Here is a 27668-nt window from a genome sequence, read left to right as displayed (position 1 = left end):
CACCCCCCACACACAACCCCCGCCCCAGGCTTTGCTTCTAACCTCCCGATCTGACCCAGGAGTGACTGTGCACATCTTGATGTCTAGGTTTGTCCACCCCCGTTTCGGGCCCATCAAATGCATCCGCACACTCCGAGCCGTGGAGGCTGATGAGGAGCTCACCGTGGCCTACGGCTACGACCACAGCCCCCCAGGGAAGAGCGGGCCTGAAGCCCCGGAGTGGTACCAGGTGGAGCTGAAGGCCTTCCAGGCCACCCAGCAGAAGTGAGAGGCTCGGCCCTGGGCTTCCGAGACCTGGAATAGAAACTTGGATCTATGCACTACGTTTTCCGACAACGGGACAACCAGGGACTGCTCATGCTGTGACATCACATCCTCTCACTCCACGTTAGCAACGACTTTCTCGCATACTAACTAGGTTTGACTGTATTACTCATACCAGATTTAAAATTAGCTAGCCTTGCAACAACGTCCTACTGAGAGGTATTGTCGAACACTTGACACAGACAGCGTGATGTTCTTGGGTGGTTCAAGTCTAAATCTGTACCACACTCAGAGATGCCAAATGATTAGACTGAAAAAGGGAAAGGGGGCTTTTCAGTCATTTTTAGTCTGTGGTTTTTCCATGATGTTTTTTCCTACGGCCAACATAAAATGTGTGTTCACACTTGCATACGTGCCGTACGGAGGATAGAGGATTACTACATTTTTATTCTCTAAATGTAGTATAATTTGCCTTTTAACCTTTGATCTGTATCTTGCAATAGAATGGCTTTGTTCTTTTTTTTTTTTCCTAGCAAACAGAACCCCACTTTTTTGAGTCATTTCACCCCTCAGTCCCATTCCCTCTCTTAGATATCTTTTACAAGAGAAAAAACTTCCAAATGGATTTCGTGTCAGTGCCAGTGCGTAGGTCTCTCTGGCTCTTTCTAGATCATTGTTTCATTATTATGTCCTAATATAAAGAACTGGCTCATAGGGCCGGGGTATTATAGAACTATTATTCTCGCATGTAAACAAAGATACCTTTGCTTTAAGATGTGAGAAGAAATGAATTTACTTTGTTTGCATTAAGTTATGGGAGAGTTGTAATATATACTTTAAGAAAGGAGAGAGGGAAATTAGTATTTCTAAGCAGTAACTGTGGCAATTTTGCAGTATCTTCAATAGTGCTAGTAATTTCTTCTCGGGTACACATTAAATGTACATAACATAGAGCAGTCTGGCTTGTGGCGCAGTGCACTGAATTCAAAAGTCAAATAACAACCTAGAATTCTGCCGCAGAATTCTAAAGTTGGGTTTTTTTTTTTTTTAATTGCTACTGTTAGGAGAGACATACTGATCACTAGGTGCAAATCAAACCTTAGTGCTAAAACTCTTCATTGTCGTATTTTCAAAGCACTTACCTGCTTCAAAGCGTTGTGAATTAAGAATAACACCTGTATAGTTTAAAAGCAACGATATCACTAGCATTTCAGCCATTTTGCAAGCCACGTGTAATCACAACTGCAGAAATAAGGAGAAAACCCCTGTTGTTTTAGTTTAACTGCTAGTTAGGTGTGTAGTGTACCTGGGACGGCTCTGAGTGAATCCTGCGAGCTCGGGGCTTTGGCAGGTGCCTTCACCCCATGCCGTAGCTGTGGCTTCCTCAGATGCCCCGACAAGGCTGCCAGCGGTGGCACCTGTCGCCTGAGCCAGTTTGGCCTTGAGAGCGAGCGCCTTCCAAGCCTCCGCCCATAGGGAGCTCTGGCCGAGCAGAGATCACTTGCTGGCAGCAAGAAGAGTAAAGAAATGGGCAGGAAGGAAGTTTGCTATTTCTTGTCAGGTACACGTTGCTCTTAGGAGGAATTTAACAAAAGTGCTTGACCCGGGGCTGCTCACAACTCTCCGTTCGTGTGGCCCCTGGGCACAGGATTCAGCCCCCAAGAGAGTGACAGAAGGGGGCCCTTCCCTCCTTTGCAGGGCCAGGCTTCCCGGAGCCCCTCCCCGCCCCCCCCCCCAGTGGTGCCAGCGCACACGGCCAGTGCAAGGCGTGCAGCTAACTGGAGGTGGGTCTCGGGGGGTGGGGCGCGGGGAAGCTGATGGTTCCCCCGTGAGAAGTTGTCAGGGCTGCCAGAAGGATCTCCCACAAAGGGAACCGAGTAGGGTTTTTAGATGATAGGATAGCTTCTGTTCTGTAGAAAGAAGATGGTTCTGTAAACTGTGTGACAGATGGGCAGTCTCGGGACTTGTATTTCTGATGGGTGCTTTAATTCAAATGCGTCCCAAAGCAAGTGACTGTCTTCAGGAGAAAGATGGCTTAAATTAAAGTAGCCCCAGTCAGTCAGGGCGTGGAGCCAGGTCAGTGAGCGAGGTCAGGATGGAGCAGGTCACACTTCCAACACTGCTGTGCTTTGAATGATTTCATTCCTGGTGGTGATGTCGTTCTTGTTGAGGCTGCAGTAGGGGTATAATTTCTGTCCTCCTGGGTTACTCTGATTACCCCCCACTCAAATGGAATCTTTCTTTCTTCCTTTCTTTCTTTTGATAAAAGGGATTGAAGAGTTGTAAGTAGTAATTAACCAACTAATCCATTTTTCAAATTAGGTATTGAATGACAGCACTCGGTTTAAAACCGGCAGTGTGTCTGTGACCTTCAGACAAATCAGAGGAAACAGGACACCCAAGCTGAGCCTCTCTGTCTTTCTCCCTCCTCTCTTCTTGCGTCTTCTGGCTCTTCTTTCTCCTGTCTCGTCTCTTCCCGCTTTCTCTCTTGTCTATGAGAATGTCTTGACGTCCCTGTCCAGCTGATCTCTTGCTCCTTCCCGGCCTCTCCCTCCCCATTTTGAGTGTCTCTCCTCTCTTGCTGGGCCCTCTGTGTGCACCTCTGTGCCTTCACTGTGTCTCTGCCTGGCTTTGTGGCGCCTGCTCCCCCCCCGCCCCTCCCCCACTCCCAAACGGAAGGCCCTGTCACAGAGTGGACTCCGAGGGGGCTTGAGATTCACTGTGTTCTGCAGGTAGGTAAAGAAGTCGCGGGGGTTGAGGTTCCATAAGGAGTTAACTGGTGAGGAAGGAAGGGTTTCTCCTTGTTCGAGCCGAAGTCCTGCGAGGAAAGCCTCGGGATGTCTTTCTCTACTGAATCGTTACATCCGCTGTGGAAGGAAACGTGTCAGGAAGCAGCCAAATCGGGTAGTTTTATGAGCATGATGATCACAGCGGAATTGCGGAAGATTCCATGTGGTGGGGAATAAAGAAAGAACCTCATGCTCTCCCCAAAAACGCCGGCACCTGTGCGGGTGCGTGACGCCATAGTCTCGAGAAGATTCACTCTGAGCTGTCTCAGCCCAACTCCTGCATGACTAGATCTTTCCTTAGCAGCTTTTCTCTGACAAAATATTATCTTGTGTTAGAGCTAGGAATAGGAACTAAGCTGTGGGACTGTGTCCCGGCGTGGACGTTTGGATGGACTGACAGAGGCAGAACCGCTGTAAGGACTGACTTTCTGACACAAAGCAGAGAGGAGATTAAGAGGCAACAGGCGGGGAGGACTTGAGTTTTGTAGGACCTATTCTTATTTTAACCTGCTTCGTCCCTGGTCTACTTGAGAAATGAAGAAGGAAATTCGTTTTTCAAGACCTCTTTGAACCTGTCCGGGGCGTACCGTTCAATTTATTTGCCTTCTGGGGGTTCTTCACACTTGAAAAAGGATTTCCTTGTCACCAACAACCTGGAAAGGCCAACATGGAGGCAAGTGTAACCATTTACAACATGTACTGGTAACTATGAAAATGGCAGTAACTGTGAACAGCGAATTCAAGGGTTGCCTTCTTAGTGAGACAGTGTGTGGCACTTTAGAAACTTTCCTTTAATATATAAAATTTTAAATCACTCGCGGCAAAGTGGATCTAAGATCTTCCAAGAAGGGATAGTTTTCTGTTTTGCCTTGTTTTAAAAACCGTTGCCTCAAGTTTCTGTCTTAAGAGTAGTGATTTACAATCCAGACATCTTTTCTTTTAGAAAAACAAGCGAAACTATGTTGCAAGACTGATAGTTGTAATGTTTATTTGCCACAGATCAAAGGTTCACAAAATATCTTTAAATTTGCATCTACTTGAGGTACCTTGATAGACTGTTTTTTTCTTTGATCTTTCCCTTCAGGAATTTGGAGCCTTGGTGTCACTTTTTTATTTAAAAAAAAGTACTAAATTTTAATAGTTTTATTTTGCCAAATGTGTGCATACATATTCAAAGCAATGAAACTATTTCAAGCCATACAACCACAGGGGTGGAAACCCTTTTCACAAATTTTAATGTGTTTGTATGTAAATAGATGTTTGTATGAAATATTTTCATGGTAGAATGAATATATTTAAATGAAGTCGAATTATTCCAGTGCTATTTAAACAAATTACAAAAATTTTTGGTGAGAATTATCTGAGTCTATGGAGCTATAATGCAGATCAATTTTGATTTTTAAAAATCAAAAGCCTACCAATAACTCTGACTCATGGCAACTTCCCTGCGTCGTTGCATCCGACACGGAGAGAGCTCGTAGGCTTCCCCAGTGCCTCAGCCGCTTCCTCGTGTAAGTTAGGTGCTCATGGAGGTGTGTCCACCTTTAAGTGACATCACTCCTGGCCTCCGAGGGCCTGCGAGTGAATTAGAGGCATTCGAGACACCGGTGCAGTTATCCGGAGCACAATTCCTTTGCAGGGCAGCAGAATCAGAAGCCACGTGGCCGCGCGACCCTCGCAGCTGGGTTTTCTGGCCACCATCAGCCTTACTGCCTAGTCACACACGTCAGGGAGGCTGCCCTCAGTGGAGTTGGGGTTCAGACCCCAGGGTGGAACTTCACGGTTTTGCCAGCAGTCCCGGCCTCCTGGCCTCCACCTCACAGAGAGGAAGGAGGGAGGGAGTGGCTGGCAAGGGGCCCATTTCTCAGCACAGTACATTTCCTGTCTCAGCTCTGGGAGACTATGCACCTAAGCACCAAACTTCCAACCAGAGAGAGACGTCCTCGGATAACGCAAATCCTTGCTTCCTCTGTCTGTGACTTTACACACTGTTGTTAGAAGTCGTTGTAATAGCAAGACCAATCGCATCTCTGGGACATACCTCCCAACTCTCCTGACTCTTATGTTACTAGAACACTCCTTTATAATGGTATTCAACTTGAGTGGGTTGTTTTGGTTTGTTGTTTTTGGGTTTTTTTTTCCCCCCTCTGCTTTGGTCCTGGATATAATGAAATGATAAATATGACAAAATTTTCACTGTGTCTACTAGCAATATGTACACAACATGCCAATGTATCTTAACATAGCAACTTGGTTATATTTTGGGTTACTATAATTAACCTCGATTCTTGTATTGGGAAACCACAGGGATGTGTAATGCCTGCTTATCATGGAAGAAATTAGGTTCATGGTCTGAGCTCCCTCCTTCAAAAGGTTTCCTCCTGGGTTTTCTATGTTCTCTTTTTATCCTGAAATGCATTTATTAGGTTGTGAGGTATGTTTAAGGATTGGAACCTAGGGGTAGGCTTTCAGCATTTATTGCAACCAAAAGTTAACCCCATCACAGTTAACAAAAGATTGGTCTTTTGTGGAATTTGAACTAAATCTATGAGCCTTATTCAATATCTATAATTCTATGATTTTTTTAAATTATGGGAAATTAATGAAAGATGTTTACATGAATAATGTTTGCCCTTACTGTGTTATGAATGAGTTTTTTTGTAGTGTGTCTGGGTGCATGTGCAAGAGAGTAGGAAAAATGTTTCTGAAACAAAACTTGACAAAATATTTGTAATGAAAAGTAAATTTAAAGATTGCTATAATTGCGCTATAGAAACAATGCAAGTATTAAACAACATATACAATCATCTCTCATTGTCTTCCTTTGGTCATTTAGGGCAGAAAGGCAGTAACTTTTTTCTTTATAATTTTTAAAAGATTTATTTATTTATTTATTTATGTATTTATGTGTTTATTTAATTATTTATTTCAGAGAGAGAGAGAGAGAGAGCGCAAGGGGGGTGGGGGGGCAGAGGAAGAAACAGACTCGCTGCTGAGTGGGGAGCCTGACTCAGGGCTCCATCCCAGGACCCTGAGATCATGACCTGAGCCGAAGGCAGACACTTAACCACCGAGGGGCCCTATTATGACATGTCTACCTATGTGTTTAAATTACTAAGCAAACTTTACATTTTGAGTTTTGGGGGGTTTTTTTTGTTTTGTTTTGTTTTTTTAATTAAGAAAGTTGGTCTTGGGTTGGTTTTTACATACCTTTCTGATCTTTTTTTTTTTTTAAGATTCTATTTATTTGACAGAGACAGACACAGCGAGAGAGGGAACACAAGCAGGCAGAGTGGGAGAGGGAGAAGCAGGTCTCCTGAGGAGCAGGGAGCCCGGCACAGGGCTTGATCCCAGGACCCCGGGATCATGGCAGGCGAGAATTCTACCACTGAACCACCCATGCTCCAGGACCCCAGGGATCATGACCCGAGCCGAAGGCAGACGCCTAACGACTGAGCCACCCAGGTGCCCCCATTTTGAGTTGTTTTAAAAATGTCATTAGCCATTTACCATTTTCAAAGCATGAGAGGAAGGGTATGGAATGGCTGGGAGCTTTATATTTATTTAGCATGACTCCACCTGTGAATCCAGAAGAATCATCAGCATCAACCCAAAGGTCTAGTTGATTATGTAAATGTTAAGGGTATTGAATATAAATGAACTGATCAGGGGAAATATCTGAAGGACGGGAAGCTTCAGCTCATGGTTTAAAGAAGATAATAGGAATTTTATTAGACGTGGTAGATTTGGGTATCTTAGGACAGCTTTGAGCTGAGGAAACCAGGAACCCCTTGTTCCTCCCCAAATCACAGCTCACATTCCCAAACTCACCCCTATGACGTTCCCAAAGAAAAAAGCCAATGACACACATGTAAAAATAGTACTCTGCTACCACCTGCACCTTGTGCCCAGGGACCAAAAGCAGTAGATTCTAGTAAGCAGAGTATTATTAAGGGAGGCACAGTTAAGCATCAAACCGAAGCAGACTGTGAGATCTCCTGCTTGATCTTCCCTCCCTCAGTTGACCAGTCTTTGATTTTCTCACACTTCCTTCCATCCAAGGAAGGAAACGGAGGCAAATAAGATGACTAATCCAAACTCTGATGCTGGATCAGCTTCATCACCCGGATGGAGACACATCCATATCTGGATCTTTAAGACAGAGTTTCCCCTGTCTTAGTAAGAATATTAGTATTCTTCCTCCTTGCGGGAGAGACGGGGATGAGATTAAAATTTTAATGCAAATTGGGTAACTCTGAGAAGCTAAAATCTCAAAAGGGAGAGATCAGGCGTCTTTTTGAGTATTAAAATTGGTGTGGAGTCAAGGGTGGTAGAATAAGGTAAAGTGAGGAAGACTGAGGCCAATTATTTTAGTCTCAGTGATTGTCCCACACATACCTCTCACTAGATGTCTGCCTTGAGGTTTTAATGCACCAAACTGTTCTGTCTGCTGGTTCATATTACACTTGAAAGTATTTCAGTGGCCATATCCAGAATTAGATAAGTCATTCAGAAGGATTTTATGCTATGCTCGACATTTATTTTTTTTTAAAGATTTTATTTATTTATTTGAGAGAGAGATAGCAAGAGAACACAAGCAGGGGGAGCAGCAGAAGGAGAAGGAGAAGCAGGCTCCCCACTGAGCAGGGAGCCCGATGATGCGATGCGGGGCTCCATCCCAGGACCCTGGGATCATGACCTGAGCCGAAGGCAGACGCTTAACCGACTGAGCCACCCAGGTGCCCCTGTGCTCGACATTTAATTTCAGTTCAGCATCTGACTGATTTGGGGTGGTTCAATAAGAAAGTTCTGCCCCAAAACTATTTTAGAAAACAACTGTTGCCTTTTATATAAAAACCTAATGCTAACTCTACAGCAACATATTGGCATATGTTTTTCTTAAAATTTTGTTTCTTTGTGAAAACCAAAAGCCATGGTTTTGAAATTAGAGCCTCGCTTCTCATAGTATACATAGAAAAAGATGAATGGATTTATCTAGTTTGCTACTAAAGTTTTTACTTCAAGTATCAGAATGCTGCCAGCTTCAAGAAACATAAAAACCCAACTCAATATGGCTTAAGCGATAAAGAAAATTTATTACCGCACATAATAAGACCCTCACATAATGAGACACTGTTGAGTGACCCTGGAGTTGTTAATTCGGCAGCTCAGCCAGGTCCTTTCCATCTTTCTGCTCCGCAATTCTCAGCTTGTCAGGTTTGCCCTCAGGGACCAGCCCACCTCGCCGTCACAGCATGGCTGTTGCAGTTCCAGACACCATGGCCAGCATCCAGTGGGTGAAAAGGAAAGTCTCTTCTCTATACCACTGAGGAAACCTAAATGAGTCACTTGCAAGGGCCATGGGGGTGTCGTGATTATCCAAAGGAAGCATAGGGCTTTGTGGAGAAGAGTGGGTGGCCCGAACAAAGCTGGGGTTTTCCCAGCAAGAAAGAAAGAAGAAATGACAGTTGAGCTGACCACCCACAGTATCTGCTTCATCTGCAACACAGGTTTTGTTTTATTTTCTTCAGAAAAGAAAGGTTGGTCTCTTTAAATAAATAAATGGATTTTTAAATTAATTCACATCAATTTAGAGAATTCTCAAGTGGTGGGTATGGGAGAGGTTCTACAAATACACATTTATATAGAGTTTATAAGGTGGTTTTAAATATTTAGATGATTTCTTAGCAGCCATATGATATAGGTACTGCTATTATCCCATTTTACAGAAGGGAAAACTGAGGCATAGAGATGTTAAGTAACTTGCAATTAAGTAATAGTCATGGAAGTGGTAGAGGCAGAGTATGAAGCCAGACGGCTGGGCTCCAGGCTATTCTCTTAACCACAGTTGTGGGAGCTCCTATCTCCTCCTGCCCTTTACATGCTAAGGCCATCATTAATATCCTTAGTCCTCCTTTCCCTTGTTCATTTGCTTAGCCAGCCAATCGACTGATCTCGCAGACTGTGGTCCCTCCTCGAGCCAATCCGTGGGACACCCAGACCAGCTTCCCCTACTTGTATTCTCACCACTTTCTGCCCGGATCCAGAACTCCCAGCCCCCTCTGCCTGGATTTCAGTCGTAGCTTCTCCATCGCATCTCATCTTCCATTCCTCACCTGCACCACATGAAGCTCCCTCAGTGACAAGGCTTCCCCGTTCCTGCCGGTCCTTGGTGGCACTGGGAGGGCCATGTGCTGGAAAGGAGCTGCGCTCAACAGGCAGACTGGGTTTTTGCTTTGTATTTTTTTTTTTTCCTACTTTGCCCATCCCCTACCCGCTCTCTTCGGGCAACCACCAGTTTTTTTTTCTGTGTTTATGAGTTTGTTTCCGTTTTGTGTGTGTGATTTTTTTTTTTTTTTTTTAGATTCTATACATAAGTGAAATGAAATGGTATTTGTCTTTCTCTGACTTACTTCACTTCACATAATATCCCCTAGGTCAAGTGGCAGGATTCCATTTTTGTTTATGGCTGAGTAGTGTTCCACTGTGCACATATACCACCTCTTCGTTATCCGTTCATCAATCTGTGGATGTTTATGTTGTTTCCGTATCTTGGCTATGGTAAATAATGCAGGAATGAACATAGGGGCACAAATGTCTTTTCAAATTAGTGTTTTGGTTTTCTTCAGATACTCAGAAGGGGAATTGCTAGATCATTTGGTAGTTCTCATGTTAATTGCTTGAGGAATCTCTATACTATATTCCATAATGGCTGTACCAATTTACACTCCCACAGTGCACCAGGGTTTTCTTTTTCTCCCCATCCGTGCCAACAGTTGTTTTCTCTCATCTTTTTGATATTAGCCATCCTGATAGGTGTGAGGTAATAACTCATTATAGTTTTGATTTGCATTTCCCTGATGCTTAGTGAAGTTGAGCATTTTATCATGTGTCTGTTGACCATCTGGATGTCTTCTTTGGAAAAATGTCCATTTAGGTCCTCTGCCCATTTTTTAATCGGATCGTTTGCTTTTGAATCAGCCTGGTTTTAATTGGCTTTGCCACCGTCTTTGTGACATTGGGCTATAGGTTGGACTCTAGCAAATGTGGATAAAACCTGCTGCACAGGGGTGCTTTGGGATTGAAGAGACAGAGTGATGTGCGCTGTGCCCCCACCCTCTCCCTTCCCCCAGTGCAGTCACCTGCACCTCCCTGTCTTTTGAAATGCTGGGCTCTCACCCCCTCGGGGCCTGTGCATGTAGCTGCCTGGCTAGCTCCCGGGTAGCTGCCTGGCTCCCTCCCACCTTCAAGTCCTCCCTGAAATAGGCCTACCTTGGCCGCCGCACCTAAACTGCAACCCCTTTCTCCCCCCAGAATCCCCAAACCAGTTTGCCTTCCTTTCTTTTTCTCCATACCACCCATCACCTTCTAACTTACTATCTAATTTAGTAATCCATCATGCTTGTTGATGGTCTCCTCCTGCTAGACTGTCAGCTCCAGGCAGGCATGGTTTTCAGTCTGTTTCATTCACTGGTGGGTCTTCAACAGCTGATGCACAGTAAGCATTCAAGAAATTCAGCGAAGGAATGGGACAGAGTGGATCATAATGGTTAAGAGAGCTTTGGCGATCGCCTTAGGTTGAACACCCAGCTCTGTCATGTCCTAACTGTGGACATAATTTCTTTGTGCCTCAGTTTTCTTTATTTGTAAATTTGTAAGTTTTACAATTTTTGTAAAATTGCAAGAATAATGATACCTGGGGGAAAAAAAGAAAAGAAAAAGCTTGTGTTTGACCCGTGGTGCGGGTTCACTAGCCGTGGTCCTACTGCTTCGGAATGCTAAAGCCTGCCTCCTTCCGAGAAGTCCCCAGTGAAGACGCCTTGCCCGCAAAGCTCCCCTGACTCTCCAGACCCGCCCTCACAGGTCCCCCATCTCTGCACCACACGGAGGCTGACAGGCCGCGCCAAAGCGTGTGCTGCGTAGACTGTTGAATGAGTGAAACATCTAGCTCACTTCTCACTTACATGACAGGCTTTTGGGAACCAGCAAGTGTTTCTTACTGGATGCATATCAAACAATCTCCAAATATTTGAGGTAAGAATGACTGGGCTAGAGTGTCTTTATTTTAAAACTCATGTTCTCTGTTTGCTCATCCGTTCAACATCGATTTCTTCAGCTTTACCGTCTAACGGTCACTATTTTAGGACATGAACCACACAGCAGTGAACAGTAACAAAGTCTCCGCCTTGTGGGGACACTGGCCAGGGAAATGCTGTGGGACAGGGGAGGGGGAAGGAGTGTGGGAAGAGATGCTCAGGGCCAAGATCGGGGCGCCCTCACTGAGGAAAGGAGAGCACAAATCAGGGGGTCTGGGGAAAGTTTCCAGACGCAGGAGGGGCTGCAAGGAGCCAAGCCCTGAGATGGGAACTTGCGTGGAGTGTCCAAGGACAGCCAGGAGGCCAGGGTGGATGGCGAGAACAGGGCCGGGTGATGTGCTCCGAGGAAGAGCAGGAAGCCAGACCGGTGGGGCCCCCAAAGCCATTTTAAGGACTTGGTGGATTAACTCAGAGTGTACTGGGAAATCAGTAGATGATATCAAAAACTTTTGTCTGTTTTTCAAAACAAACAGCTTTGTCTAATTTCGTTCACTCTAGGTTCCAAAAACCCTTGTAAAATTTTTAATTGCTGTTGGCCCCCCCATTGGAGTGCTCGGAACAGAAGAGGGTAAGAGCTGCTTTCCTGCTATCCCAAGATCACTCTACCACTCCCACTGTTAACAGGTGGAGAACAGACTGCAGTGAGTGTGGGGCCAGGTGACAGCAGGAAGGACAAGATGATGGTGGAGGCAAACAGAAGGGGCAAGGAGAAGTGGCTGAATCTCAGACATGCCGTAAAGCCAATGACAATAGAATTTGCAGAGACGAGATACGGGGTTCTTTTCAAAGGTGTATCTTATTATTACTCAGGTATGGTGAAGCCAGCACACCAGGAGCCAAGTGCCACTGAAAGACAGTTGGCTACTTGGCTACTCACCGTTCCCAGAGGAGAGGGCCCCACGGTGGAGTCGGTGCTGGTGGGGGGTGGGGGGGTGGCGGGGAGGTCACGCGGGGAAGTACGAATGTCAGTCGCGAGGCAGCAGGAGAAAACGTGGACAAGGACCTTGATTATGACCTTGGGGGAAGGAACAGGCGAGGCAGGGGAAGCAGCTTGAGGACTGACCACTCCTTCGAATAGTTTCAACAGGCTCTCGGGTGGAGGGGGGCCTTTAGCTGCCCAGTACCTCGCCCTGGGGTGAGATGGGCCTGGCGAGCAAGAGCCTGCAAGAGCCGTGTACAAAGAAGCTGCTTGTGGTGTGGGCTCCGCAGTGGTTGCATAAATGGCGTGCGGTATTTGCTCTAAGAATCGGTAGCCCAGGGCCAGTCAAAGCAACAGAATAAAAAGACAAGCTCAATAAGCTGGGAGGTTAGAAAAGTCAAGGCTACCTCTGAATTTTGGTATAAACAACTGCAAGAATGGGGTAATCACTTGAGGAATAACTTCTGTCTCAACTGCTCCTTCTGATGGTCTTACCTCAAATCACATGCCCTTGCCCTGTTTTTATTTCTAGTGCCAAAGCAACCCATTAATTCTTCATGGTCCAGCTCCCTCTTGTGGTAAGGATCTGGTACTGTTTCAGACCTGAAGCTCTAAAACAAAAAGAACTTCAGCAAAAGGAAGATTTTAATACATTTCGAAGACAAACATAAACCCTGTGCTGAAGTTTATCCCCATCATCAGGTGGAACTTTGATGAACCAACTGAAGACACCACTTTCAGGACTTTTTTACCTTTCAAATAAGCCCAGATTTCAAAAGAGCCAATAACACGTTTGAAGGCTACAGCAAACTAAGTTGAACAGAACTTGTTTATTTTTCAAAACAAACCAAAGCATTTCATGTCACCTAGCTCTTTAAAATCCCTATCTGGCTAGAGCACAGTTCTCTGCAAAACATGGGTTATAAATTCATTAGTCCTGAATTAATCTAATCTTGTACTTCCCTAACCTATCACTTCTTTTTCTTTCCTTCTTTTTTTTTTTTTTTTTTTAATGAGTCAACATGAGTTGTGAGAGAGTCGTGGATCACCAGGGGACATTACCTTCTAGTTAACCTTATGCACAAACTATGCAGAACCAAATGCAAGTATTTAAGATACCTTCACCAATGAGCAGCTTCCTGAGTTTCTTCCAATCTCTAGAATCTAGCTCATAGTTGGGGCAGAGGGATATAGTTTCTCCAAAACAAGAGAATCTTAAGTAGCTTAAAATAAAAAATGGAGTCATATTCAAGCTCACCATGTGAGCGGGATATATACTGGGGGGAGCTCTGTTCCATCCATACCTACCAAAATTTGTTCCTAAAAGGAAAATAACTTACCCCAGTAGAATGGAGATATCAGAGAAATTTCTCAAGATTTCTTTACACAGTAGAGCTATCCAAAATTTAGCACTTGGCCTGTGTGTGTGCATGTGTGTGTGTCGGGGGGGGGGTGTGTGTGTGTACTGGAACACCACTTATGTAGGGAAGATCTACAGCCCCATGACTATGTGAAACAGCCAGAAATCTGAAAGCAAGTGACTTCTGAGTGGCCAATAGCTATTCCAAAGTTCATGCCCTTTGTTCTATAGAACCTCCCTGACGCAACCACCATGGAATGTCAACCTTCCAGCCTCAGAGCCTCCGGACCCATGCGAGGTGGGGGCCAGCAAGAGAGAGGGGAGGGAGAAGCATTAGAAAATGTGGCTGGTTTTCTCGGCACCATGGCTCAAACACCTATGTACTTGAACAGCCTCTGACAACATGCTCAGCTATTGCTTTTCCAACTGAGTGGGCAGAGTCACCCGAGAATTCACTAACCATGCAGACTCTCGGACCCCAGTCGCAGAGATCCGGCATGTGGGTTGAGTCCCTGGGCAGAACATAGAAAGCCTGGCATTTCTGCGTCACAGTGCAGTCTTGTCAGAGATCTGAGAATGATGCTCCTGTGTAATTAAGGAAAGATAAAAGTAAGTGGAATGTACTCTGCCTAATGATAATGCTAATTGTTGTCAGACATAGGCTTCCTCCAAGAACTCAAAAATGGCTCTTTGGGAGCCATTTTAAGATCAGAGCAGAGACATCTGCAGTCAGCAGAGAAAGAATAACATGGCTGTCAAACCAGCAGGACTTGGTTCCTTGTTTCTTGTTAAGAAACAACCAGGATTTTGGAATTTACTTCAAATTCCAATACAAGAGGTAGAGAAAGGGGATGGGGGTGTACATAAAACCAGTGTGAATAATGACCTTGTGTGAATAATGATTGAAGTTGGGTGATGGGTACACGGCAGGGGAGGGGGGCTGTCATTCTTTTATACTGTGTATTTTTATGTTTCCAAATCTCCACAATAAAAAGATAAAGGAAAAAAGAAATTTTAAAAAGTGAAAGTTAGTGACCATAAGCATATCGAAAAACAAGTGTCCCAGAGGTCAACATTACCCATCCTAATTCTGTCCAAGTAATTGCCTTCCTTGAATTTCCTGGTCCCACTGGCCAAGTAATTGCTGTTGTGAATGGGTCTATCAGACAGCATTAAACATTACATGGAGATGTGAGAACTCCCCTCGTTCTGATTCTTCGTGCACCAAAGCAATCCTCTGATTGTCAGTCTGCCTTCAGGGAGATAGTGCTCTGATTGTGCTAGCACAAATCCCCAATCCACATGATATTCTTCATATTCTTCATTGGTTGTGACTAATCTAGGATTCTGGTTATCCGTCAGTTGTCTAATTAGTTATCCATTAGTTATGTCACAGAATTTTCATGATAGAAAACACGGGGTCATGTCCTTACTTGGAAAAGATCACCATCCTAATTGGTTAAAAGGGGGGAAAAGGGCACAAAAGAATGTGTGAAAGAGATTGTTCCTTAATCTGGAAAAAATGTACCTGTGTTAAATACTCATTGCATATAATCTATAAAGCCACATTCTGGCTACAAGGTCATGTGAAGACATATGTGTATGGTTATTAGCCATTGTTTTTCTGAGTAGAATTTCATTTACACTCCCCATCTCCTCACAAAGAATTAGAGTTTACCATTTAAGATACTATTACTGGCAAATCCCCTTAAGCCGGCACTTGTAAGCGCACATCGTCACAATCCACTGAAAGGGAACGTGTCAATTCATGTATTAAAGATCAGCAATGCTAACCCTTCATGTCTGTGTCATCTATAGCCATACAAACACAAGACCTAAGTGTCCTTCCCACACTCCAACGGACTGTCTTCCACACCCCCTGGGATGTCTCGACCTTATCCTTCTGTTCAGTGGAACAGTATTTCCGGGTATCACCCAAGATAGTATTTTTTCTTTTCGTTTTTAAAAGGCTTCTTTCCATTCCAAAGTCTGATCCGATGACCCGGCCTCCCCTCGGTGCCCATTCAGCCATGATAACTGCTCAGGGATGCTGGACGTTAAACACAGAGTTGGAAGAATTGTTCACCTGTAGACACAGCAGGAGCTGTGTGACCAGGGTCGGCCTTTTGCAGAGCCCAGAAGAATGAAAGTTAGGAGAAGAGCACATTGAATTTGAGGTCAGAAGCCTGGCACTCAAGCCCTGTGAGCTCTGTATGTTTTAACACTGCTTCCCCTTTATAAACGAGCCCAATAAAAATGGCCCCACCCATGTTGCAGGCTTGTTTTAAGTATAACGCAGACGACCCCACTGGCAGACACTGGATTGGCTACCCAAAAGCCATTCACAAACCATTGTTCCCTTTGCCTTCCTGTGCCTAAAATAGTCACCTTTCAAGTATCTCTTGCAGCTAGGGCTGGCCACCTGACCAATGGGATGTCAGGGGAGGGTGGAGAATCACTGAGTGGAGCCTCCAGGAAAACTATGTTAAAAAAAAAAAAAAAGACACTCCCCAGGCATGCTGCCTTCATCTCTTACTCTCCCACCCACTTTTCACACAGTGACCTAAGTGATCTTTCCAAAATAGTAAAGCAGATCATGTCGTTGCCCTGCTGAAACCCTGCATGGACTTTTCACTGCAGTTAGAATAAAATGCAAACTATTTGCAGTGGTCTGGCTCCCCCACCCTTCTCCAGTGTCATTTAGTCCGTTCTCCCATTCACTGTACTCCAGCCAGACCTTCTGTTCCTCAAACTTGCCAAGCATTTCCCCGGCCCCAGGCCTGTGCACCTGCTGATTCTTCTGCCCAGTGCTCCCCTCCCGCTCTTTAAATGGCGTTCTGTCTCTTTCAACTATCAGCCCTGAACTCCTCCAGTGTGTGTTGGAGATGCCGTCCCTGACCATTCTGTCTCAGAAGTCCTGCCCATTTACCCCCTAGCTCATTACCCAATTTGTTTCCATGGTTATCCCTTATTCCAATCCACAGTTATTTTGTGTATTTGTCTATTTGCTCGGTGCTTGTCTTCTATCACTCGAATGTAAGCATCAGTGGGGTTTTCAGTCTTGTTCATTGCTATATCCCTAGCCCCTTGCATGGTGCCTGAGACATAGGAGGCTCTCATTTGATATTTGCTGAACAAATGAATGCATCTTCCCTGTGGATCTCCATCTCCTATTTCTTCTTCATCAAAGGAAATGAGAGGCTAAACAAGAGTTTGTAGCAGGAATAACAAGCACGTAACACAGGATGTGTAGGATGGTGAGATGATTTTTCCGAAGTGGTAATCAGGGGAGCCAACTTGGTAGCAACAAAACAGAACAAAAGTAAGGGAGCACTTGCGATTGGCCTGAGAGTGGCATGCGGTGGCAACCACCGTGTGGCCCTCATCAGCCCGTAATTATCTGGATTGCCATGGCTGTAGACACCGTAGGGAGTCTTGAGAGAAGACATTTGGATGTGAAGGTGACCCAGGCAGTGAAGGTGAAATGCCTGCTTCCCACAAATTCTGCATCACATGCCCGGGGAGAGGGGGCGCTCACTGTCCACTTAAGTTCCCATTTCTCTTTACTTCCTCTCCTCACAGTCTCCTCTGTTCAAATCAACTGCTCTGATTCGTCCTCACAGAGTTCCCTTTGCTGGAATAGATTTCAACCCGAGGAGAAGGAGGCAAAGATTTCCGGGGAAAGCAGAGCTTGCAAAGTTAGACAAACCTTGCTCAATCCCTTTCCAGCAATACTATTTTAGAAAAGTTACTTAGGGACACCTGGGTGGTTCAGTCGGTCAAGCACCTGCCTTCGGCTCAGGTCACAATCCTGGGGTCCTGGGATGGAGCCCCACATCAGGCTCCCTGCTCAGCGGGGAATCTGCTTCTCCCTCTCCCTCTGTGCTCTCTCTCTCAAATAAATAAATAAATAAAATCTTAAAAAAGAAAAAAAGAAAATGTCCTTAATTTCTCTAAGAGAAGCAATAATATCTACTTCATAAGGGTTATTGTAAAGATTAAATGAGCTAATGTATAAGGCACCCGGTTCAGTATAGACGAGAATAATAAAGTTATAACTTTAAAACAAGCGGGATGGGCTTGAAGAGGATTTAATGAGGAAAAGGGTGTATGTGTGTGATACTGTGGTTTATAATAAGAAATATGAATTGGTCTTTAGCCACAGCTCCTGGCCCAAGCTCCCCAAACCCTTGGAATTTCCTACTAAGAACAAAGGAATTATCTTTTGTTATAATATTTGATCTTTTGCCCTTAGTTCTTGAAGTAGCTTCAGGGCAATAAAGGTGAAATGGGGGGGCCTTGTTATTAATAACAGCCCCTTTCAATCACCCCTCATTGGGTTAATGAGGTTACTCTTGGAAAGCACCTCGGTAACCTGAGGGTAGAGGCTGGTTGCCCACAGAACCAACCAGGTGATAAGAAGGTCGAAACTTTCAGCCCCACCCCCTGACCCCTAAAGAGGCAGAGGGACTGGAGATTGAGTTCCATCACCAACAGTCAATGATTTAATCAATTATGTAATGATTTAATGGAGCCCCTGTAAAAATTCCTCACCTATGGGGTTTGGGAAATTTCAAGGTTGGTGAATGAGAACACGATGGATGCGTGTGCCCAGAGGGTGACCCACCCTAAACTCCAGAGGGACAGAGGCCCCTGTGTTCAGGACCCTTCTGTGTATCTCTTTGTCCAGCTGTTCACTCGTATCCTTTAATATCCTATGATAATAAATTAGTAATGAAGTGAGTAAACTGGTTTTCCTGAGTTCTGTGAGCTTCTCCAGCAAATTAGTTAAACATGAGGAAGGGGTGGTGGGAACTCCAAATCATAGTCCGTAACAATCTTGTGATTGGCATCTGAAGCGGGGATAGTCTTGTGGGATGAGCCCTAAACCTGTGGGATCTGACACTCTCCCCAGGTAGATAGTGTCAGAAGTGAGTTAAGTTTGTGGGACACTATTGGGGCACCTGGCTGGTTCAGTGGGTGGAGCATGACTCTTGATCTCAGGGTTGTGGGTTTGAGCCCCACGTTGGGTGTGGAGATTACTTAAAAAATGAAATCTTAAAAAAAAATTGGGAGGACACCCAGTCAGTGTCTGCTGAGAATTGGTGGTGTTTGAAAACACATGTCAGAAAAGGTATCTATGAAAAACCTACAGCAGACCTCATATTTACCATTTCTCTTTAAGATCAGGAACAAGATATGTGTGTCAGCTTCACCCCTCCTATTTAATATTGTGTTGAACATCTTGACTGGTGCAATAAAACCAGAAAAAGGTAAAAACTGTATAGGAATTAGAAATAACCAAAAAAAGTGCTCTTATTTGCAGGTGATCGATTACTTATGTAGAACACCAAAAAGAATCTACAAATAAATAATTAGAATTAATGAATATTTCACTTGGTTCCTAGGTAAAACCAATATACAAAATCAATATATAGAAATCAAGTATATTTCTATACATTAGCCACAAGAAATTAGACAATGAAGATTTGTAAAGCTGTCTTTAAAAGGGAACCAAAAGAAAGTTCTTAGAAATAAGTCAAGTCCTTTAAGAAGAAAATTATAAAACTTTATTCAAAGACATTGAAGAAAGCCTAAATAAATGCAAAGATTTAACATATTCTTGGGCAGGAAGACTCAACTTTGTTAATATGTCCATCCCCTACACTGATTGATAACTTCAAAGCATCTCAGTTAAAATCCCCAGCAGGATTTTCATAGAATTTGACAAGTTAAATCTAAAACTTAGGTAGAAAAACAAAGGTTCAAGAATGAACAAGACTCTGGCTGAAGAGCAAGGTGAGAGACTGTCTCTGTTAAATATCAAGATATAAAGCTCTTGATATAAATATCAAGATATAAATTAAAGAATGTGTAGTATCAATCTGGGAACAAATAAACCAATGGAATAAAATAAAATAAACCAATGGAAACATAAATGCATAAATAGTGCCTTTACTGATAGAGTAGTCACTACAGATCAGTAGGAAAAGGGTGGGCTACTTTAATAAATGGTGCCCAAACAATAAGATATTCATATGGAAAAAAATACAAAATTGGATTCTTACTTCATATTACACATAACTGAATTCTAGTGTATTAAAGACTTCAATATGAAAAACACAACCATAAAACATTTAGAATAATATAAATGGAATATCTCTTTTTACTTCAGGATAAGAAAAAAATTTAAATCAGACACAAAAACACACAATAAAATGATAAATTCAGCTATATAAAAATGAAGATCAACTGTTCTTAGAAAAACACCATAAGAAGAATAAAAAGACAATCCACAAAACTGGGAGAAGATACTTGCTTCACACATAATAGACAAAGGCACCATATCCAGAATATATTAATAACTCCTACAAATCAATAAGAAAAAGACAACCCAATAGGAAACTAGGGAAAAGGCTTGACAAGAATTTCACAGAAAATGAGGCACACATAGCAAATAAATATATGAAAAGTAAGCAGGGAAATACAAATTAGTATCATTAGAGCCCATTTTACTCTCACCGGATTAACAACAACAACAATTTAGCTGGACAGTATCAAGTTCTAGTAAGTCCTGCCTCAGGGCCTTTGTATATGCCTTTCCTTGTGCCTGGAATACTTCTCTTTCAAATCTTTGTATATCTTGTTTCTTCACTTCACTCTTACCTGGTTCAGATGTTACTATTCCAAGAGGTTTTTGCTGACCATGCTATCCATCATTCTTTATCCTCTTATCTGGTTTATTACGGTCTTCAAAGCACTTGTTAACATTTCACCACATTGATTCTCTCTCTCTTTGTGTGTGTGTGTGTGTGTGTGTGATATTATATATGTGTGTGTAGCATGTATGTGTATATTTATACACACGCATGTATTATCATTTTGCATAACCTTTGAAAGCAGATGGCTGACACACCGAGTGATTCTCAAACGGCAGACACCTAGGGGGAGAAGATGATTTTGTAGGAAACAAATGACATTCAAATATAAGAAACTGACCACAAAGATGTGGAAACTATTATCCATAATCAAGGCTACTATGAGCAGAATAATGAGACTATTTCCTCCTTTCCACCATATAGTTGTCATTATTTTGCAGAACATTTTGAAAGCAAGGACACCACCCCTAAATACTTGCGTATGTCTCTCCTAAGATTCTCCCACTTAACCTCAATACCATCCACACAACTAAGAAAATGAACAATCATTGACTAATACCATCTAGCACATAGTCTGTATTCTAATTTCCAAGCACTCAGTCTTTTGAAGGTCTCACTACACATCATATCAAATATATTAAAATGTACACACAGTACTGGTTTTCTGGAAACTTTTAAAAATGATTGAGGTACAAATAAACCATTTAATTTGCAGTCAGTTTCTCAGCAAAGGGAACTAACCTGGGACACCTGGGTGGCTCAGTAGGTTAAGCTCCCGACTCAGGTCTTGAGATCACGCTCAGTGGGGAGTCTGCTTGGGATTCTCTTCCTTCTCTCTGCCTCTCTCTCTCTTAAATAAAAATAAATAATCTTAAAAAAAAACAAATAAAGGGAAATAATCTAACCTACTAATTGTTTTCAAATTTAATTACCATTTATATGAATATTAACATTTATCAATTAACGGCAGCATAATTTTTAGTTTGTAGACATTTAATTAAATGTTTCTTAATTTTGTTTTTATGTTTTGAGGTCAATCCTTTCTTTTTGTCAGGTCTCAAAAATGTTCATAGGTTTTCAGGAAGCTCCTTGGTCCTAGGCACGGTGCAGAAGCTGTCTGATGGATAAAGAGAGCTGGCTGGGGGCTGGGGGCAGGAGAGGGTGACTCAGCGGGCAGCCTCCAAAATAGAAACGGACTTAAGCCCAGAACCTCCTCCTCCCTGAGGCAGTGGCTGTTGCCCAAGTTCCAAAAACTGGGCTGAAGTGAGAAGCCCTGAGTCTGAGACAGGAAGCAAGGGTGAGGAGAAAAGCTGCTTCTAAAAGAGATCCGTTTCCTGCTTGTGCAGCCCGGCATTCCTGGGTTACCTCTGAGGGAGTCTTTAAGAAGTAAAAAGAGGTAGTCTGAGCAAGCTTCTGTGCTGACCAGGAACTCCAGATCGGGGCCACCATTTGGGAGAGTTCAGTGGCTTTTTGATCGTTTTTGTTTCTAATCAAAATTGAGGATATCTAATTTGAGTTCAGGTCATAAGGCCAAAAAAGATTCTGGCTGTAGGAAATTTGAGAATGAAGGGAGACAGAAAACAAAATTAAAGCTTCTATTAGAAGCTGCATTGTCAATTGCAGAATGAAGTCCCACTTATGCTTCTAAAAAGATTTCATTAGTATAAATCAATCCAATAAGAACTGTTTTAAGGCATAAAAGGGGCAGGTTTTATTGACCCTGTTTTGCAGATAGGGAAACTGAGGCCGGGCAGTGTAACATGGCTTGTAGGAGTCTTGCCAAGATTCACTGGCTGAGCGGGACCTTGCTTGCCATCAGGATCCAAGAGAAAAAAATGAGGACTTCAGTACTTTCAGTTCATGATCATCTTTAAATTAAGAAATGCTGCTTTGTTTTGTTAAGCTTAGCAAAGAAGTTAAAAGCAGAGTGACTTCATTTTCACTCTCACGAAACAAAACTCCCAGAAGGCACATGTTCTCGGCAAATGTAATGCAATGTTACTAGAGCGCGTGCTGGGAATGAATTGCTCATTTTCACGAAGCATGACTCAACCATCACATCAGGAAATTTTTTCCTCTTGAAAGCCCGTGGAGTCGAATTGTGATAGAATCAGGAGGAATCACTTCAGCACATGAGTGATTTCCAAATGGCGAACACTTGGGGAAAGAGGGTGGTTGTGGAGAAAACATGACATTCATAGATATTGACTGCGACGTTGTGGGGACAATCATATGCAATCATATGCAATCAAGGCAGAATTAATGAAACGTGTTCCTCCTCCTTCCCACCAGAATGTTCTAGGGAGGAAGGGAGCGAGAGGATGATGCTCAGCACAAACGCTCAAGCAGTGGCTCCTGACTCTGCTCCTTTCGCACACAGTCGAGGCTGAAGACACCGTGCCATCTGCTGAGGCCGTCTTCCAGCCCCGCTGACGGAGTGTTACCGTCAGTGGTCTTCCAACTCTTTAGACACGACGTCCTTATCAGGAGAAGAACGTGAGCCGGCGCTTGCAATGCATGCTCACTGCTTCACCTGAAATTATCATCACAAACTGTACTGATAATACTCAGGAGATTAAGAAACATACGCAAAAGAGAAATTGAAAGGATGAGGTGACATAAAGAATATTTTTAAACAAGTATTTTATTTCTTTTCACTTAATTCTAAAAAACCTTTTTTTCCTCTGTCACACACACACACACAAAGGCCTATTTTGCTAATAATAATAATAAATGCTTTATTATTCTGAAAATCTTTACTTAACATTTCATGATAAAGCAAGGCGAAGGTCAGTTTGTTGATACTTGCATTTAATGACTATCAAAGATGGAGAAAAAAAAAAAGACCTCACAAAGAATCTTGGGTCCAACTAAAAGAACATCATCGACCAGGCTTATTAAGCCCTGGTACTGAGTTTCCAGTTCCATCTGTCAACTATGCAAAGGTTTTTACTGGAATTCATTTGCTAAATTTCCATCTCCCCACTTTGTTCTTGCAAACTACCTGAATGTTGCATTTCTATTTTTAACAAATGGGTCCACGGTGTAGTGTAAGCCCTAGTTTGGAAGGTTTTTTTTTTTAATTTATTTGAGTGAGAGAGAGCATGAGAAGGGGGAGGGTCAGAGGGAGAAGCTGACTCCCCACTGAGAAGTGAGCCGGATGCGGGACTCAATCCTGGGGCTCCAGGATCATAACTGGAGCCGAAGGCAGTCGCCTAACCAACTGAGCCACCCAGGCGCCCCGGGAAGATTCTAGCTTTTAAAATGGAAAATTCTAGCTTTTAAAATGATTACTGGGCAGAGAACCAGTTCCAAATTCACGTTTGGTTACTGGCCACTCCAAAGCCAATACTCAAGAGCCTGGCTGGTGGGAAGGTTTGCTTTCTTAGGAAAGACGGTGGGCTAACATCCCATAGACCATCTTCCCAGTCCAGGTGAAGTGGAGGGTGCTCTTTTTTTTTTTTTTTTTGAGAGCGAGATAGCAAGAGAGAGCACACGAGTGGGGAGGACAGGGAGAAACAGGCTCCCAAGTGAGCAGGGAGCCCAATGCAGGGCTCAATCTCAGGACCTGGGCCAAAGGCAGACGCCCAACTGACTGAGCTACCCAGGCGCCCCAAGCAGAGGGCTTTGAAAGAGGAAGTCGTGGGGAATGGTGAGGGGGCCATGTGCAAGAGAAGCTAGCGCTCAGCAGTTAATCACTTGTCCTTGGCAAGCCTTCCAGATGACTCCACTCTGCCAGGAATCAAGGCTCCCAGGCCTTTCTCAGTAAAGGATACCTCGGCAGCCCAACTAGCGGCCTCCCAGCAAGGGATTCCAGACCTCCCCCACTTCCACTGCACACCAGGAAGCAGGACTCCAGGTGTCTCTTATGGAGGATGCCATGGCCAGTGGCAGCTCTTTTGGCAAGTGCAGTCAGGCCTTATCTTCCCAAGAGCCTGGCTCTTTATTCCTCAAGGCCAGCGGTCTGCCGGCTCTCAAAGGAAATACATCAGTCTTGCTACAAACTGTGGGGTTTAGGTCAGCAAGCAAGAAGGGCATCGGCTTGAAGCCAGTTAACCCTTAAGACCCGCTGGAACAAAATGTTCCGATAGCATTTTTACAGGTGACACAGACTTTAGAAACAAGAGCACATCAGTTGGAAACATTTCCAAACACCAATCAGGAAGAGAAATTGAGAGTGTTGGTTTTCCTAAAAATAGCTATCACGTAAGAAATGTGTTCCTTAGTATGAAATACATTGCAGACGTTTGTGCTATAGAAGTGACCAACAATTTGAACCATGTCTCTCTGTGAAAGAAAAATGTGCAGCGCATCTTTCAGTTTGATTAAGTCTTTTAATTACTGTGCCGTGCAGATAACCACTGGATCATCCGCATGGCACAGAACATTTTTATGGTCGCTCGCTATGATGGTTTTTTAAAAAGTCCACGAGTTTTTCAACAGGCCTCCATGCACAGTTGGAGTTCCCACCTCCTCCCCTGGAACCCAGGCAGGCCTTTGTGATTGCTGCTCACGTGACTAGAGCAGGACGCCTGAGCTAAGTTACAAACCGCCTGGAGCTTCTATAGTTTTGTCTTGGTCCCCATGCTCTGGGCATGTCCAGCCACCGTATAAGAAGTCTGGCTACCGTGAGGCCACCGTGCAGAGATCCCAGCAAGAAACAGATGCCAGGAGAGCACCAGTTGCCAGCCCCAGAGAGGGCTGAGTGTCCCGTCCCCATCCGTACCCCACCCCCGCCCCTCTCCCAGCCTTTAGAGAGCCCCACTCCAGAACTGCCTGGCTGGGCACTCCCGCATTCCCCACCCACAACAGTGAGAGATCATCAGGGATTGTTGTTCTATCTACTAAGTCTTGGAGAAGACGGTATGCAGCAACAGACATCACACATTGTGAACTCATTTCATTCTCACAGTAACCTTTTTGTCATTGGCAGCCCTCTTCTAAAGAGTCAGAGGACATGTGGCATTGAGAGGTTTCACCATGAGAATTTCTGGGATTTGATCCCCACGTAGCTGGACCTCATGGTCTACCTGCAGCATCCACAGCTTCTCGGGAAGAAGAGAACCAATGCAAGGGGAAAAGGCGGTGCAAGCAACACATCTGGGTGGGAGACTCGATGTGGGAAGTGCGGCAAAGGGGAGCCTCAGATAGAACCTGGAGGTTTGGAGGAAACACAGGAAGAAAACTAAATTTAGGTAGGAGGTTTATGAGTTTGGATTTGGCCATGTCTATTGGGTGTGCCACTAGGTACCTCAAAAGGTCTTCAGGGGCCGTCAAGGCCCTGGAAAGTAAGTTGGGGAATCAAGTGTTTCCTGAGGATGAGATCGTAAAGGGAAAGGCCGTTTGGCCGGAAAAAAAGAGGAACAAGGACTAAGGCTTAGGGAGTGCCTCCTTGTCTGGATTATGATACACATGACCTTACGTGATTAAGTTCCCAATATTTTCAGAATTTAAAAATGTCCGCTATACTGTTGGTAGAAGTGCAAACTGGGGCAGCCACTCTGGAAAACAGTATGGGGGTTCCTCAAAAAGTTAAAAATAGAACTACCTTACGATCCAGCAATCTCACTACTAAGTATTTACCTAAAGAAGACAAAAATGCTAACTCAAAGGGATCTATGCACCCTAATGTTTAGAGCAGCATTATCTACAATAGCCAAATTATGGAAACAGCCCCAGTGTCCATCAACTAAAGCATGGGTAAAGAAGAGGTGGTATATATTTTCAATGGAATATTACTCAGCCACAAAAAAAGAATGCAATCTTGCCATTTGCAACAACATGGATGGAGCTAGAAAGTATAATGCTCAGCAAAATAAGTCAGTCAGAGAAAGACAAATGCCATGTGATTTCACTCATGTATAGAATTTAAGAAATAAGCAAGCAAAGGGGGACAAAAGAGAGAGAGGCAAACCAAGAAATGGACTCTTAACTATAGAGAACTGATTTATTAGCAGAGGGAAGGTGGAGGGGGAAAGGGTGAAATAGGTGATGGGGATTAAGGAGGGCAGTTGTCAAGATGAGCACCGGGTGTTGCATGGAAGTGTTGAATTGCTATATTTTACAAAACCTGAAATTAATATTACTCTGTATGTTAACTAACTGGAGTTTAAATAAAAACTTTTAAAAATGCGTGCTATATTGCATATGTAGATGTACAGTGGAGTAACAGACTCCCAGGAGCAGGAAACATTTATTAATCTTACATTTGCATAAGAAGTTTATGGAATATCACAAATGACCACATCAGTGAGGATCTCTCTTTTTTTTTTAAAGATTTTATTTATTTATTTGACAGAGAGATAGAGAGAGACCACAAGTAGGCAGAGAGGCAGGCAGAGGGAGAGGGAGAAGCAGGCTCCTCGATGAGCAGGGAGCCTGATGCGGCACTTGATCCCAGGACCCCGGGTTCATGACCTGAGCCGAAGGCAGACGCTTAATGGCTGAGCCACCCAGGCACCCCCCAGTGAGGATCTCTTTAGTTCACACTCCAGACGGACTTCCAAAAGGCACGGAAACATGCAGTGTGCTCTTCCCAGGGCAAAGCTCTCCCAGGCATCAACCAGCACCCCTTTCTGAGGCAGAAGCTATGACTGGCTCACACAACGCCTCTCAGCCCTGCTCTAGTGCTTTCCTGTTGCAGAGCCTAGAATGCTCAGATCTGTAAATTTCGGACTTCTGTGCAGCTTCAGCTGGGGGTGTGTTCTGGGTTCTGCCCCACAGGCTTGCCATTTGGGAAGGGAGGGAACGTGCAGAGAGAGGGTGACAGGGAGAATGGCCCTTCTGGCCAGCATGATGTTGGAAGTCTTCAGCTCTTCTGGGGCAGCTCTGGGGATGCTTTGGTGTCAGATCTTGAGTGTCACAGGTGCTGAGGGGAGGTAGTATGCAGTGGACCTTCTGCCACACACCCAGGCATTTCTCTTGGCTCTTGGTTTTCCTCTCTTTGTAGCAACCAAATCTTGGATCCAGGTCTTGGAAATTCTGTAAGCTACCTCAAACCCTCTAAAAAGTCCTTTTCACTGTAAATAAGCTAGTAGAGTTCCCTAATGTATACGAATTCCATATCAGACTTTACACAAATAGTGTTTTACATTCAAAGGTAAAATTGTACACCATTAATTTTATCATGGACTGACAAATTTTAACAATTTAAAGCTAGATATACTTTCTTGGGGTAACTTAGATGAGGAATCAATTAACCCCAAATAACACTGGCTTAAACGAGATAGAAGTCTTCTACTTGACTCTCATGCAATAGTCTTGTCAGAAGCAGTCCAGGGTTATGCTGGCGGGATCTGGGACCCAGGGTCCTTCTGTTTTGTTGCTCTGCTCCTCCTAGGATGTTGCCTGGGAATAATATCTGCATGGCTCATGTGTTTTCCGCTAAGTTCCTAAAAGGGTATTATTCCGTGGGGCAGGCTTGGAGGGCAGCAGAATGGCAGTAACTGAGACTTTCCCAGAAAGTTCCTCCCTATGAAGGACTAGTGCACCAGGAGAGCCTGTGGCCACCAAGTTGGCTCCCTGCCTACCACAGGGAGGGAGTTCCTAGAGTGGACTAGTGTAATCTTTCTTCAGAAGCCT

At 44.0% G+C, this 27668-nt stretch overlaps 1 protein-coding gene across 3 annotated transcripts in view; it reads left to right on the top strand.

Annotated features, from left to right (window-relative positions):
- SETD7 (SET domain containing 7, histone lysine methyltransferase) overlaps window positions 1–5862 on the top strand; it is a 47326-nt gene extending 41464 nt beyond the window's left edge. For all 3 annotated transcript variants that reach the window (XM_027597902.2, XM_027597903.2, XM_027597904.2), the window contains exon 8: window positions 88–5862. In XM_027597902.2, the coding sequence (XP_027453703.1) occupies window positions 88–268 (181 nt within the window). In that variant the 3' untranslated portion in view covers window positions 269–5862. The remainder of the gene's footprint in view (window positions 1–87) is intronic.
- Window positions 5863–27668: the final 21806 nt, after the last annotated feature.

This window comes from Zalophus californianus, chromosome 2 (assembly GCF_009762305.2).
Source record: "Zalophus californianus isolate mZalCal1 chromosome 2, mZalCal1.pri.v2, whole genome shotgun sequence".
NCBI lineage: Eukaryota > Metazoa > Chordata > Mammalia > Carnivora > Otariidae > Zalophus > Zalophus californianus.
The sequence above is the reverse complement of the archived record's forward strand: the minus strand, read 5'-3'. Positions and strand labels throughout refer to the sequence as shown.